Source organism: Sceloporus occidentalis, unplaced genomic scaffold (genome assembly GCF_023333645.1).
Source record: "Sceloporus occidentalis isolate IW3139 unplaced genomic scaffold, rSceOcc1.0.p SCAF_1, whole genome shotgun sequence".
NCBI lineage: Eukaryota > Metazoa > Chordata > Lepidosauria > Squamata > Phrynosomatidae > Sceloporus > Sceloporus occidentalis.
Genome location: NW_028316981.1, coordinates 244197850 through 244212864, shown reverse-complemented (window position 1 = coordinate 244212864; position 15015 = coordinate 244197850). Strand labels below are relative to the sequence as shown.

Here is a 15015-nt window from a genome sequence, read left to right as displayed (position 1 = left end):
ATTTATTGATCTTTCTTAAAGATCAGAATACTGTCTCGTTTCCAAGCTGTGGGCTGTGTTGTTCAGCATTTAGTACTTTGTACCAGCTATGAAATTCCCTACTAATAGATGAAAATAATAAATAGGACCAGGAAGGACAGTAATGGATGTCTGCATAAGCCAGCGCTCTTGCAGGGTTTCCCCAGACTATTGTTTGTCTCCCTAGCTTCATCCTTTCCAGTTTAGCCTAAAAACAATGTAGCTTTTTAAAGCCCAACCTTAGGAGGCTAATTGGTTTTCTCATTATTCTGAATTTTCAGCTTAGGGGCAGAAGTGAAAGTGTTTGCATTTAGATGTCACTCTGCAGTGTGGTGGCTGCTGGGATCCAAAACTGCATGTTGCATGTCCACCAAAGTAGCTGACATTCATAACAACTTGGGGCCCTCACAATTTTGCAGCTAGGTTACCTGAAAGACTGCCTTACCTGACCTATTAGTCTATTAAGTCCTTTGGAGGATGACCATTTGGCCACACTGCATGGCACACTTTGTCTCAGTGTGGCAATGCAAAATGGGGCCTTTTTTAATGGCTAATTGAAATGCTTGGGAGATGGTGGATGGCCATATGTTTCTGTGGCCTATCTTGTGCTCAGCATTTCCTTAGCATAAAACACTGGATCTTCCTGCCTTGGATTTTAACTGTTTTGAATTTAACTTTATCTACTGTGAATATTTGTTTTCATTTTATTTGTTTGCCTACTTTGCTTCAAGATTTCACTTGGTAAGTGGTCTATAAGTTTTTAAAACAAAGACATGTGTTTTGAACCAGTCCTAAACAGGGAATAGAAATTGCTCACTCTGGGGTGCTTAGATAGACCCAAGCCCTGTGGGTAGTTCTTCACCCTTGAGGTTTAGCTGCAGGTTTAACATGTTCAGAAGAGTTAGAATAATAAACCATTCCATATGGTAAAATCCCTTTGCAACTCCATATATCAGACCCCTTGTCAGAGAATCTGCAGAGCCATCTTACTTGCTTTCAGGAAAGCTTGCCCTCTAGCTCCAGCAATATTTGAAAAACATAGGTAACACTTCTGAGAGAAGTTATAACTGTGGAAGAGACAGATTAAATTATAGATTTTGTCCCCTTTTTGTCCAATTTTCACTCACATTGCAGGTCCTTCTTGTCAGGCCTTTTCTTCCCCCTTCTAAAGGTGATGGTCTAAGGTCATTTTGTCTCTAGGAAAAGGGGGGGGGGGTTCATCTTCATCTGTATTTGTGAAACAGTTATAGTACCTTTTCCCATGTGTCAAATTGTGTTACCAACAGGTACATAATGATACCATAAGTATTACCTTGGCTATAATTCAGCTTGATTGGATTTCCCACTGGTGGTGGTTTCCCATGTGAGAGAGATCACAGTAAGCAGTTGTTAGGTTAGGTGTTTAATTTTAATTACAAGTTATTTTTTTCATGACCTTAATCAATGCAGAATAGCCCCTTTGAATTTTCAATATGTTTTGAGTTAGAAGAGGATAAGGTATGGCAGATTTAGGCTTCTGCTATTTTATACTTTACGTGTTGGTTGTATCTGAAAATTTTACTATATTGTCCTAGATGGAGAATAGTTTTGGTGAGAAAATGGTATTAGCTAAAGCAAACAAAAAAAAAATAAATGTTGTTTTAAACCAGAACTGAGAATCATCTGGCTTTCCAGATGTTTTCAGACTATGGCTCCCATTAGCTATGCAGGCTAGGGATACAGGGGTTTGTAGATCAGCAGCTTCTGAAGAGTTGTACAATTTTCATCCATCTTCTAAGCAAAGTAATCTTTTAGGTATGTTTCTACTCTAATTCTGACCTTGGAAGAAAGCAACCAGCCTTAGAAATATTGTTTGAAATAAACTCTTGTTTGAAATCTAAGGTATTGGAGGGGGCACATTTTATAATTTACAGGTTTATTTTCTTCTTTGAGATTCCAGAGCATTTTCATTGTAAAGGTGTTTAAAAAAATTAAAAGCTTGTATGAAACAGCACCCCACAAGATTTAAGCCAATTATATCACCTCAGGAAACTCCTGATTTGTATATTGTTACTAAATATGGGTGTTATTTCCTGTAGTCAGGTGATATTTAAAACAAGCAATAAAAAACTCCATGGAGTACAACAATATATACATATTGACAGCAGCATAGACTGTTAGTGTACATCTCTAGCTTAAAAGATAAATAAGGTGAAAGTACTAAGTTGGTTTGGTTCTTATGAATAACTAGCCAGCTGTAGGCTTAATAGTTCTAGTTTAATGAATGCTTTAATTTTTTTAGTATGTACTCCTCAGTTATTTATTTAAAATCTGCTCTTTACTTTTAAGCTGCATTAAGCTGTTTATTTGTTCTTCTTGTGACAGTGTATAAACAAAGAATCCAGAGCAGAAAAAATCAATACGACGCTCAACTTACCTGACAAAACGCTACAGTTTGTCAAAGACCATCCTCTGATGGATGACTCTGTAACTCCAATAGGAGACAGACCCAGACTGGTAAAACGAGATGTGAAGTATACACAGATTGTAGTAGACCAAGTCCGAGCGCTAAATGGCACTTTGTATGATGTCATGTTCATCAGTACAGGTGAGATTTCTATGCTTTCAAACCTGGGCAGCATCACACTAAGATAACATGGCTTTTGGTGAAATTGAACAGTTGGTTGAACTATCTTGCCAGCTAACAATCAGATTGCAATTCAGAGCATCCCGGGTTTTACAGCTGGCAGAAATTGCCAGTGGGACAGAGACTGAACTCCTATACTAAATAGCAGGATAGTACCTTGTAAATCTCTGAGGTGTAGAAATTAGAGCCCAAAAGTTTAAAACCTTTTAAGCTTTAAATGGCCTGTGACCATTAAGGGCTCCTCCTTCACGTGTATGTACCCTCCTTCAGCAGAAGAAGCAAAGCTTGGAAAAGTTCCTTTTATGATCTGCAACTTCCAGTAGTGATGTTGGCTGAAGAATTGTGGAGTGGTAGTCCAAAAAAGTAACTTTCCCAATCTCTGATAAGAAGTCCCCCTCTTCTTAGGTTTAGTTTAGTATGATCAGGAATAGGGATTTAAGCTGTGGCAGATGAAGGAGTGGAGTTTCAGCCTGTGGTGGAAGCTACTACCTTCTCCATGAAATGTCAGGTTTGTAACTTGGTTGCACTCAGGGATTCAGCCCTGAGCCTGGATGCTGAAGTGTTTGTGGTAGACAGAAATGCATTTGCAGAAGTAGGGCACCAGGGTGTTTGTTTGTTTTTCCTCCTAAGAAAGGCGAGGTATATATTGTAAAATAATTTCGCCCCTCAAATCAACATTGCAATTAAAACATTTAATGCTTGGTGAACACCTTTATGTATGGTAGTGGTGAACACCTTTCCTTTGGGATAATACAATGGGGCCATATCCAAAAATGGACAATCCCACCTTCCTCTCCCACCAGCAGATTACTTAGAGAGGGACAGATTTCTCTGAGCAGAGGGCTCTTGAAATTTGACAAAAGGGCTGTGGGTGGTCCAGTCTCTTGAGATGAAGACACACTGTGTAAAAGTTACTTTTTAGACTTCACTTCCCAGAATTTCCCAGACACAATGGCTGACTTTTGACGAAAAGCTTAAAGGATAAGATGAAAGTTGCTAGGGGATAAAGACTGCCCTGGGTACAGACAATTCTCCACCACTCCCAGATTATGGAATGGCCTGCCAAAGGAGATCCGTCATATTATTAGTTTAGACAGCTTCAAAAAGGCTTTCAGGAAGATCTCTTTCGGCAGGCCTTTCCTGAAAAGTAAACCTGGCCTCACATCTAATATGACTACCCTTGGAACATTCCTTACCCAATCGCACGCTGCATTTTAATTGGATGATTTTAACTGATATTTTAATGTTTAATTGCTTAATTGTTGTTTTAGGGGAGGGAGGGAGGGAAACGAGGATACTGGAATTTTATATGATGTTTTAATTTATAAGCCCCTCTGATTGTCTTTAACAGAGGGGCAGGGTATAAATAAAAGTTTTATTTTATTTATTATTTTTATAGCTGTGTAGCCGAAAGCACTGTGATAAGCATAGGAGGCACTTCACTGCTGGAATCATATGCTGAGAACTCAGAAATCACATCTGAAGAACCAAGTATAGTCAGTTGTTTTTTTTTTAAAAAATTACTATGTGTGGGCTTGTGTTGTTTCAGATCGAGGAGCCCTTCACAAAGCAATCAGCTATGAAAGCGGAATGCATATTATTGAAGAAACTCAACTCTTCCCTAATTTTGAGCCCATTCAGACATTGTTGCTTTCTTCAAAAAAGGTAAGGCTGACTGAAATAAGGATGTGGGAGTATAATAGACATACACACACTTCAGCATAGGGGAGAAGCACATGTTTTCTTGCCAGTTGTACTATGAGATTGATGTCACATAGGATGAGTAGACCTGGTAAGACTGGATGGTTCCTAAGAGTGTCACTATTTTTTGAGATGCTGAGGAATATTCTGGTTGAGCCTGTATGCCTCAAATAGCTCCTTAAATTTGTTTTTATTTTAATTCAGTTTCTGTCAGTGCAACATTTTGGACACCTCTGAATTTAAAGAAGGACTTCATACTCAGTGGTAAACCACAATGCTTTGCATGCATCATAGAAGGCTCCAGACTCAGCCCTTGGCTGAATCTGGAATGACCAAACAGGTGCTGGCAAAGACCTGTCATAGAAACTGCAGAACTTCTGCCAACCAGAGAATATAAGGTTAAATGGACCAGTAATTAGACTTGCTATGAAGCAAGTTCCTGTAATACAAGCCCATCCCAATTGTAGAAAAATTGACTTTTAGACTGCACCTCCTAGAATCTCCCAGTCAGCACAGCCACTTGCTTCAGTCGATTTACACTGCTTACACGCCTGCTTCTTTACAGCTGGGATCATTCTCCAGGAAGTCAGAGCTATTAATACATTCATAGTTCAAAAATGTTGTTTTCTAATAGGAAAGAGTAATAGAAGAATACAGCTAGGCGCCTGCTTTGCAAGACAAAAGCTTGTATGACACCCAGAGGTTTCTTCCCCAATGAGGAAAGCATGGTTTAGCCAAAAACAACCAAGAAGAAGTGTGCTCAGGTGACAGAAGATTAGCTATAATACACTTCCTGCATGGCAGGGGGTTGGACTGGATGGCCCTCGCGGTCTCTTCCAACTCTATGATTCTATATACTCTTTGGACATTCACATATTAGGGGTGGAAATGATATGGCCCTCCATATGTTGAAACTGCAGCTCCTAGCATCCCTCACAATTGCTTATGCTGTCTAGAGCTGCTGAGACTTGCAGTCAAACAACATCTGGAAGCCCCATGATTCCAGCCTGTGCAATTCCAATATATTTTTATTGCAACCCAGTCTAGTTAGTTTTGACAAGCTTATTCAGCTTAAGCAGAGCAACAACAGATCTTAGTACTGTCTTTGCTCCTGAGAAGAAACTTGTGGTTATAATAAGAGAACAAAAAAATGCTAGATAAAATGGAGGGCAGAATTTCTTGTCTGTCCTTTCCATTCTTAGAACAAGAGATAATACACTATACGCACCCCAAACACACTTGTTTTCCATCTGTACCAACCCTCCAGGCACTATAGATTACATTGTGTGGGAGCATAGCATGCAAAAGCCACCTTGTCTTTGTGTTTGTGATTAGGAAGAAAAGGGGGAAATTGTATTGCCTCTCTTTATTTTATTTAACCAGACAGCCAGGGGGAAGTATTTTTGATTTTTTAACAAAGCAGTATTTGGACAAATGGGAATTATAGAAAAGTATAAGCAAAAGAGATTCAAAAACAGTATAAGCAAGAGAGATAAGAAGGATGCAGTGGCTTAGTGGTTAAGATGCCAATTCTGATGATAAGAAGATAGGTAGTTTGAGGCCTGGGTACTGCATGATGGGGTGAGCTCCTAAGTTCGAAAGCATGCAAATACAGGTAGATAGATAGGTACCACTTCTCAGTGGGAAGGCAACATGACCCCTAGAGCAGTCCTCAGACAATGCTGGCTCTTTGGCTTAGAAACGGAGATAAGCACCGCCCCCTACAGTCAGCTATGACTAGACATTCATGTCAAGGGATGCCTTTACCTTTACTTTATAAGCAAGTAGATGTGTAGATTAGGGGATATGTGGTACAGTGACAGCTAAAAAAGATGGCAACAAACAGTAAACATGTTTGGCACTTGAAGCAAGTAAGAAAAAAGTCACCATCTCTCTGTTTTGACCACTTGCACATTCTCTTCCCTCCCCTTGCACTTTCTATAGGGCAAACAGTATCTCTATGCAGGATCCAATGCAGGAGTTGTCCAGTCTTCTGTTGCATTTTGTGACAAGTACAGCACTTGTGTCGACTGTGTTCTGGCAAGAGATCCATATTGTGCTTGGAATCCCCATACATCCTCTTGTGTGCATATCTTCAAAGAAAGTGAGACTGAGAGGTAAGGACCAAGTAGATAAAGTGCATATATTTACATGTGTCAGCTAAAAAGGTTACAGGTATATGTAATCTTCAGTTTCAGGGATACAAAGTACTTGAAGAAATTGGTAGTGGGTGCAAACATGCAGCATTCTAAGTTTCTCGGGGGCGGGGGTGGGGGGTAAGTGAGGGTATTTATCATTCTCAGCCAGTGAGCAATAGTGCCCCACCAAACTACAACAGGATTCCAGGGGATGCAGCCATGGCAGTTAAAAAGCAGGTTGCTGCTTTTGGAGGCTCGAAAAAGGGTAGTCTGGGGAACTTGGAGGGTCAAGAGCCACAAAAATATCCCTGTGGGTCTACATGCACCTCCATTGCCACACTTTCCCCAGCCCTGTTCTAGAGGCTAACAAGAGAAGCCTTTTGGCATATGGGCGATCTCTGGCAAAATCTGAAAAGGCATGAGGAGAAAGGGCAAGCGATTTCCAAAACAGCAAATGCTGTTGAGTTGAGTGAGGGTTGAGTTGAGTGAGGTGGTCTTACTGTGACTGGTACCAGAGCGAGTAATGTAAATTAAGGGCTCATGCAAAGACATAGTTTATATAATTTATGATATAAACAATCACAGTCTTTCTTGGCTTAGAATTTTGAGCTAATAAGTAAAAACTATATCTTAGACTTTTCTCCTCTTTTGAAACAGTAACCATTGCTGTTTTTCCACATTGCAATGAACTATACTTTTTCATACTGGAAAAGAATGTTATACTTTCTGGGCCTTATGTGCTCCCTTAGCCTCCTCCAGTGCAACTGTAAGAAGACTGGAAGCTTTCATTTCCCATTTTAGTTAACCAGTTTAGCATGATATCTGAACTTCTAACTGTGAATATTCTTAACTATGGGTTGTAGAAACAAGCCAGGTTTAAAAACCACAGTGCAAAAAAATGGATTGTTTGAAACAAATCCTGATTATGATATCACATGTAGGAAAAAATGGTTAATTACAAATGGAAACAAATCTATAACCTTCCAGACACCTCTTCACAGTCATGCTAGATTGGAATTGAGGAGCACATGAATCCAGGAGTAGGGAATGCTAGGCTTGTTTCTATCATAGTAGACCATGGTGGTTGTGGCCACTCTCAGTGACTTTACCTTTTACATATATTGAGATAACACGTTGCTCACATCAGCATACACCTCCTAGATGCATATCCAATATCTAGTTAAGTTAGTTCAAACTACACTAACCTGCTTTACTGTGTTTGTTTAAACCAGTTAGATGTTCCATATTTATATAAATTATATATTTGCATTACATACCAGTATAGCAAAACACCCTATCTTCATAATTATTGTTTACCATTTATTTTGTATTGTTTTTCTATACTTGTTTCATAATTTGTAACATGTCTACTTGGCCAAGCACTAGGTGGCATATATAAAAACAAATTATAGAAGTAGCTACGTGGTTTTTTTTTTTAAGTTACAAATTCTCTGGCATGGGGATAGTCTTGTTCCTGACACAAAAGTGGGAGAAGAAGTGAAAGATGGAAGTTGTAGGACTATAACCTCTTTTATTCACTGCAGGACACACTGCCTCCTGGGTCAAACAACTCAGCATTGGTTGGTGGCAGGGAGGACTGCTAATAATGACAGACATTGAAACCAGTCTGCTGCAGTCTACCTCCAGGGTTCAAAAAAGTAGAGTTGGAAAAAATTATTTAAAAAAAACCCAGTAACCTACGACTCCCCAGATTCCTCCGCCATCATGGCCAGTGTGAGCCATTGTTGACCAAAGTAGCATTTCCAACTTTTGCAAAGGGTTGAAGAGAGCTGACAGTCTTAAGAAAGACATAATTATTGTGTACGTAGCACACCCACATATGCACACTACTGTTTTCCTTTGCTGTGGACTTCAGCTGACTGTTGGTTGACAGAATGAAATTGTAAGGAAAATCTCTGTTGATTGGGTTTGCAAATATTTAATTCCTTAAGAAGCGGAGTTTCCTCCTGAAAAACATCAACTGTGCATATTAATACTAAATGCTTTGGACTTTGGTCTTCCTTTTTTCCAATGCTAGTTGACAGAAGCAGGAATTATAAGGGAGAAAAATGCATCTGTGAGTTGATCATATAAATAATGAAGAAAAAAATACAGAATATAGTGGTAGAAAATGAAATAGGAAAAAAAGATCTATTTTTTTCAGAGGAGTGTTTTTGATATTAAAAATCATATTCATTATTTCCAAGATAACCTGAAAACTTAGTTAGCTGGGATCTATGAGATACAGCAGTACTCATAATTTTTTGCAGTTTTTTTTAGCAATAAAAACATTTTGTCTTTGAGAGAGAGAGAGAGAGAGAGAGAAACAACAAAATCTACTTAAATTGATCCAGATTTTTCTTTAAAGGACAAATTGCAAGTTCTGGTAAAAGCTGCCATGAAAAAATGCATAAGACATTGATTGCACCTTTACAGGAGTAATATCTAGCCTTACTCATAACCTTCACAAATCTGTCCTATAAAACTTTTGAAGATACACTGCTAAACAGAGCTTTAATAAGGTATACAGCTGTCAGGAACTAGCTGGGGAAAATCTGAAATCAGTGGGTGGAAGAAATGTGGACACAAGCTTTTTAGTTTCAGATCCCTGAATTTTTGTTTGACTTTGGCCATCCCAGGCCTCCAGACTGGGAATGAATTCATATAGACAGACAGACAGACAGACAGACAGAGGCTTCAGGCATTTCATTGTTTTGCCATTCTTAAGGTTACAGTGGTGCTTGGGTGAAGACCATAGTTGTTGTCAGAGCTTTAAAAAGTTACATGTTTAGATTGCAGCCCTTAGAATAGCCTGGCCACAATGCTAGTTGAGGGATTCTGTGAGTTGTAGCCCAAAAGCCTCTTTTCAAAACTCTGTTTATGAAGGAGCCACCACCCCAAGATCTCCTGGAGGGCCCCCAAGGATTGGGCAATAGGCCAGGCCGCCATAGGGACAGGCTGGTTGCTGTGAACAGCTTGAGCAAAACCTGCAACAGGCATTTTCCTACATGAGCAGTCAGATCCTCAGTAACCTTCCATTATGGAAAATTCTCTAGAACTATAAGCCATAAAGGCTTGTGGGCTGTCTCCTAAGCTTTGACTAATTATTTTTGCTTTCCTCTGTAACCTCAGACCTTAAAATCAATCAGTCAAACAAATATGCAAAGCCACGGTATGAAATATTTAACAAATATTAACAAATATTCCTATTACATGGTCTTTTATGTAAAATTAAAAATTAATTAAAATAATAATTGTAAACCACTCTGATAGCCTTAAGGGCTGAAGGGTGGGGTATAAGTACTCTAAAAAATAAAATAAAATAAATAAATGATCTTACATCGTAATGGCTCTTACAATTTGCTAAAAAGAGAGCATCTGTTTGGACCATTTTGCTACTGACTTCCATATTAACTGGCTCCAAACCACTGTGATGCTTACAAAGCATTTTCCCAATAGTCCTTTGCTGAACATCATCCTTCCAAAATTGCATCACAACATGTTTTTTTAAAAAAAGCCAAGAGGCTTGTTCTTTCATTTAAACTAGTGAAAGGGGACTGCAGCAACAGCAACAACAATGGTGATGATATTGTTGTCTTTGCCCTGCAACCCTCTAGGGGCCACATAGCGTGCCAAAATATCAAAACAACATCAGAGGTATAAAATCTAGAAGACTCTGCCATTTGTCATATTCTATTTCCCCTTTCTCTCTCCAGTAAATCCTTTTCCAGATACTGCTGAATGCCACCAGTGCTGACTTTGCATGCTGTTAGAGGAAAGAATTACTGTTGATGGGAAGGGTGGGGTAGATTCATACATAGAGGTCAGGATAGGTAGACGGTGATAAGTAAATTGACTCCTTTATTGCCTCCTTACTGTTTGTAGGGATTGGATTCAGAATATCAGTGGGGATGCCTCCTCTTGCTCTGGTAAGTTTTTTTTTCTCCAGGGGGCTTGAATAACCATATAAATGTCTTAGACATTTTATAATTAGCACATCTGGGTTCTTTTACATAGTACTTTGGATGTCCATTTTCTGTTTAACTTTTTATTAGAAGAAGATGTTCCTGAATTTTTGTTTTATTTTGTTTCTGTTCTGTTTGGTCTGCATACTATATTGTGAGAACCGCTGCTCAGCTCCCAAGCAGGGCAGCATTCACTTTCAAGATACCTCTGAATGAAAGCTATACACAAAGTCACAATGATTCACATAATCACTGCAATGAAACAAAGAGCTGCCAAGTCCAGCACTTGAGAATTTTTTTTACACTCTACACAGATTATAGCAGGTGTGAGAAATAAATCTCACATGCTTACATGAGCTCTGCACAAGGATCACCCCTATGAACCCAGGCTTTGGAAATGAAGCATACTATATTCAAATTTAAGAGACTGTAGCAAAAATTATTCTAGCCAAAGTTCAGCAAACAAAAAACTTATAATTACTTGGGGAAATTGTCCTTAGAGCAGTGCAGTTAAGAGGCAGTGATCTTTGCCTTGTCATGGGATTTTCAAAATCAGTATTAACATGTAATGTGATTTAACTGATTGAAAATAAAGCAGATTATTTGAGAGAGAGCTTGCATTGAAGTAGAACAAATGCTGTATAACCAGGGATGTTGCTTCAAGCAGGTGAAACTAATGTGTCAGTAATAGAGGGAATTCTAGGTCATAGTGGCTTTTCCTTGTTCACTACAGCATGGTGTAGTGGTTTAAGTGTCTATGACTCTGTAGACCAGGATTCAAATCTCCACTCAGCCATGAAAACCCACTGGATGATCTTGGCCAAGTTATACTGTCTCAGCCTCGTAGAATGACAAAGGCAAATGCTATCTGAACAAATATTCCCAAGAAAAACCCATGATAGGTTCACATTAGGTCACCTTAAGTTGGAAATGACTTGAAGGCACAGAGCAACAACAATGTACATAGATTATGGTAGAAATCCCATATTCTTCCCTAGATGCTTGTGTGTATCCAGAACTCATTGTCATATACACTATGATATAGTAATCCTTGTCAACTTTTCCTTGGTAGAGCTTGTTTAAATCACTTCTTTGAACTATAACTTACATAATCCGTCAGCCAACATAGCCATTGCCGATGCTGGCTGTAAAATGCAAAGGTCTCTAGGCCCCAGAAGTAATTTTTCCAAGCTTTAGTCCTTGGTTAAACTGGATTCTGCACAGGGCAGATTTCACTGCTGTGCAGTGTATATGTGCACTGATGCTATTTCTCTAATGGGCTACATATTTACTCATTCATCATAGTGCCAGCAATATTAAGAGCTATTTTAAATCACTTATCTCTGATTTTAAAATGCTGTATTTTATTTTATTTTTGTCATAGAATTTAGGTACAAAGCAGTGGTTTAGAGAAAATATGTTTTGGACTGTTAATGATATTTCCCCTTCCCCCTTGGTTTTTATGGCCTATTCCATGCGTTCATTTTACTAGGAGGAATCTGTGTAGCTGTCTTTCATCCTGATCAGCTTCATAACAATTAAAGCTTGGTGTAGCCTTCATATGTTAATGGAGATTTTTTTTCCCTGCATACAAAGCCCTGTCTGATAATTCCACACATTTCTTTTCTCTGTTCCCTTCTGTAAATACAGCAACTTAGCCAGTTCCACAGATATTTGTGTAGGAAGCCTAACTAGCTTGTCACACCCACTGTAAGTTCTGCTTTATGACACACAAATTTAGGGTGGTGTCCAGCTGAAATCGTTGCAATGGCAGAAGACATCTGTCAGAAAGGGTAATTTTCAGTGATCCCATCTGCAGCTTCCTTTGCCATCTTCTACTTGGTTTTGAAGCCCCCACCCCTAATCCCTGGAGCAGATCAGAGGTGAAGGCTGTGGGAGCAAACCACCAACAGTCATAAAAGATAGCTTCCACCAGTGGAAGGACATGAAATGGCAAACCCCTTCTAAGTATAGTTGTTCAAGCTAACTGGGGTCTCACTGTGAGCTAGATGTTTTTCTGCATATTAGCCTCCCAGCCAAGTTTGAAAAACTCAGTTCTGATCTCGTTCACATTTATTTTGCTGTTCCAGATAAAGTCAGAGAGCATTCTCTGCAGCATACTTTCAAGCATGGGAGTACTGCAGAGCTGAAATGTTCCCAGAAGTCCAACCTGGCCCAGGTGGTTTGGAAATTCAAGGATGATGTGTTAAAGGTGGAAAGTCCCAAGTACCGACTTCTGGAAAAAGCCCTTCTCATCTTCAATTTGTCTGAGGGAGACAGTGGTGTTTATCAGTGCCTGTCAGAAGAAAAAGTGAAGAACCAGAAGTTCTCACAGGTGTTAGCTAAACATGTTTTGGAACTGAAAAAAGTCCAGCACACCACTTTGAGCCCAACCCAGCCAACCACTCGGACTGAAGGTAACGGGGAAATGCTGAAAACATCAGTCGTAGCTACTGAGGGGTCAGCTGCTCACACTTCAACCACTCCAGTTGTATCAATCACAACATCCAGGATAGTAACAAATCCCATTGTCCCTGACCTAATGAGTACTGTCTCTGAAATGGAACACTCAAATTCACTTGCTGAGGTCCCTGAGAAGACCCTCTTTCTGAAGTCAAATGATAATTCACTTTTGATGTTTCTTTTTCTGTTCTTTTTTGTGCTCTTCTTATGTCTGTTTGCCTACAACTGTTACAATGGGTTTTTACCAGACCAATGTCTAAAGTTCCGCTCTGCTATGTTACTTGGGAAGAAAAAACCTAAGACAGATTTTTCTGACTGTGAGCAAAGTGTGAAGGAGACACTGGTGGAGCCAGGCAGTCTCATGACCCAAAGTGGAGATCATCCAAAGCCAGCGCATGATACAGGCTATGAGACTGAAGCAGACTGTGGGAATGGCCATGTTCAACACGATGAGGAACATTCACATTCTTACAAAGAAGTCAAAGACAAACCTTTTGATGTTAAATGTGAACTGAAATTTGCTGACTCAGATGCTGAGGGTGATTAAAGGAGAAAGTCCCCACCTTCTCTAATGAAAGTACTGTTATACTGGATTGTCTCTTTTTTGAGTGCATACTTTTCAGTGTGATAACTGGGTCAGAAAGGGCTACAGGTTCGCATTTGTACTGGTGACACATTGTCATTTCAGACATGCCTAGAGCAGAGAACAATTTTGCATTCTGTTACATTTTTACTTTTTTATGTTTTTGTCTTACCTTTTTTTTTAAAAAAAAATGGCCAGTTATGATTTCGCATTGTGATTTTCTACACTCTTCCCCCTCAGCCCACCTTTTGAGGATGATTTAACACTCGCACATATTATTGTAATTAATTTCTCTTTTTCTTAGGAGGTAAAAATTAACTCTTTAATGCAGAGCCATGCCAAAAAGGATTTAAATAGCTCCAGGCTGTGCATACTTAACTGCCATTAAAAATCTAATTTCAGTTTAATTCCAAATTGGAAATGATATTTAGTTTATCAGATTGGTAAATTATAGCCTTTTTGTCCGGATTGGGACATTTCTTTGCATCTAGTGATTTCTAATGCTTAATGTAATGCAGTAGTTGTATTTTGTCTGGTAGATTTTACTGGTTAAAGAAATGTTGAACTTAAAAAAACACATGTTAGTGTTAGTTTATTAGATAATGATGTATATTGGTACAAATCTGGCTAGATTTGCTTAAGGTTCTCAGGGATATGCATTGGTTAAATGCTTTTTTCCTTTTAGAGGTGTCAAGGTGGTAATCATTTTTGAGTGCTTAATGTTCATTTTTGGTTATTGTTGTGGGAGACTTTGCTTTACAACAGAGATATTTTTAAAAAGAAGTTGGACACTGCCACATTAATTGGATTTTATAAGTTTTTTAAAACAATAGTGGATTATTGCAAGTAAACAGTCACAGAACTACATCATTGTGAGAAGCTTGTGTCTTGCAGATACAATGTAGAAGTTGGCAAGCATTTTATTGGGCATCCTGAAAGAGACTGTTGTGGGTGTGATCTATTTTTCACATTCTTTCACAGTTGAAAAGCAATTGGCCTGCCCACCCACCCACCACAAATAACCAGCTTTGCCAAATATTTTCACATTTTCTTCACAATATCCACCAATGTTTTTAAAAGGCGATGGGAGAAGGAAACCAGAAATAGATGGGAGCTGTCCCAGTCCTGGACCACATTCTCTGTCCTGGGACTCTGTACTCAATGTGATTCACAACAGCACTATTTTGCCTGTAAAATTCCTTTGTGCTGTACAGTTTTAATACTTGTTATCTCACTGTCTTGTGTGTGTCTCTCTTGCTCTGTGTAAGAAATAGAGGGATTAGAAATAGGGAAGATGTTCATTGTTCAGTAGGCAATATGTCCTGAGACTTTTTCTTCGTTTCTGTTGAAATCTTCGCCAACCCAACCTAGAGATTCTTGCAAACAGTTTTATATTTTGTATGATCCATTTTGCTTTTATTTTTCTATTTTTAATTGTGTGTGTGTATGTATGTATGTATATATACATGAAAACTGATGAAATAAATACTGAAATTAATTGTATTCCATCCTAATTACTGA

At 38.9% G+C, this 15015-nt stretch overlaps 1 protein-coding gene across 8 annotated transcripts in view; it reads left to right on the top strand.

Moving 5' to 3' along the window:
• The window catches only part of SEMA4D (semaphorin 4D), a 149368-nt gene that overhangs the window by 113119 nt on the left and 21234 nt on the right, over window positions 1-15015 (top strand). For 5 of the 8 annotated variants that reach the window (XM_089491145.1, XM_089491125.1, XM_089491153.1 and 2 more), the window contains 5 exons: window positions 2383-2605; window positions 4194-4309; window positions 6290-6462; window positions 10369-10412; window positions 12539-15009. In XM_089491145.1, coding sequence (XP_089347271.1) covers window positions 2383-2605; window positions 4194-4309; window positions 6290-6462; window positions 10369-10412; window positions 12539-13458 — 1476 coding nt within the window. In that variant the 3' untranslated portion in view covers window positions 13459-15009. Of the gene's footprint in view, window positions 1-2382; window positions 2606-4193; window positions 4310-6289; window positions 6463-10368; window positions 10413-12538; window positions 15010-15015 lie in introns of those variants that run through there. The other 3 variants (XM_089491163.1, XM_089491170.1, XM_089491178.1) reach the window with 2 other exon arrangements.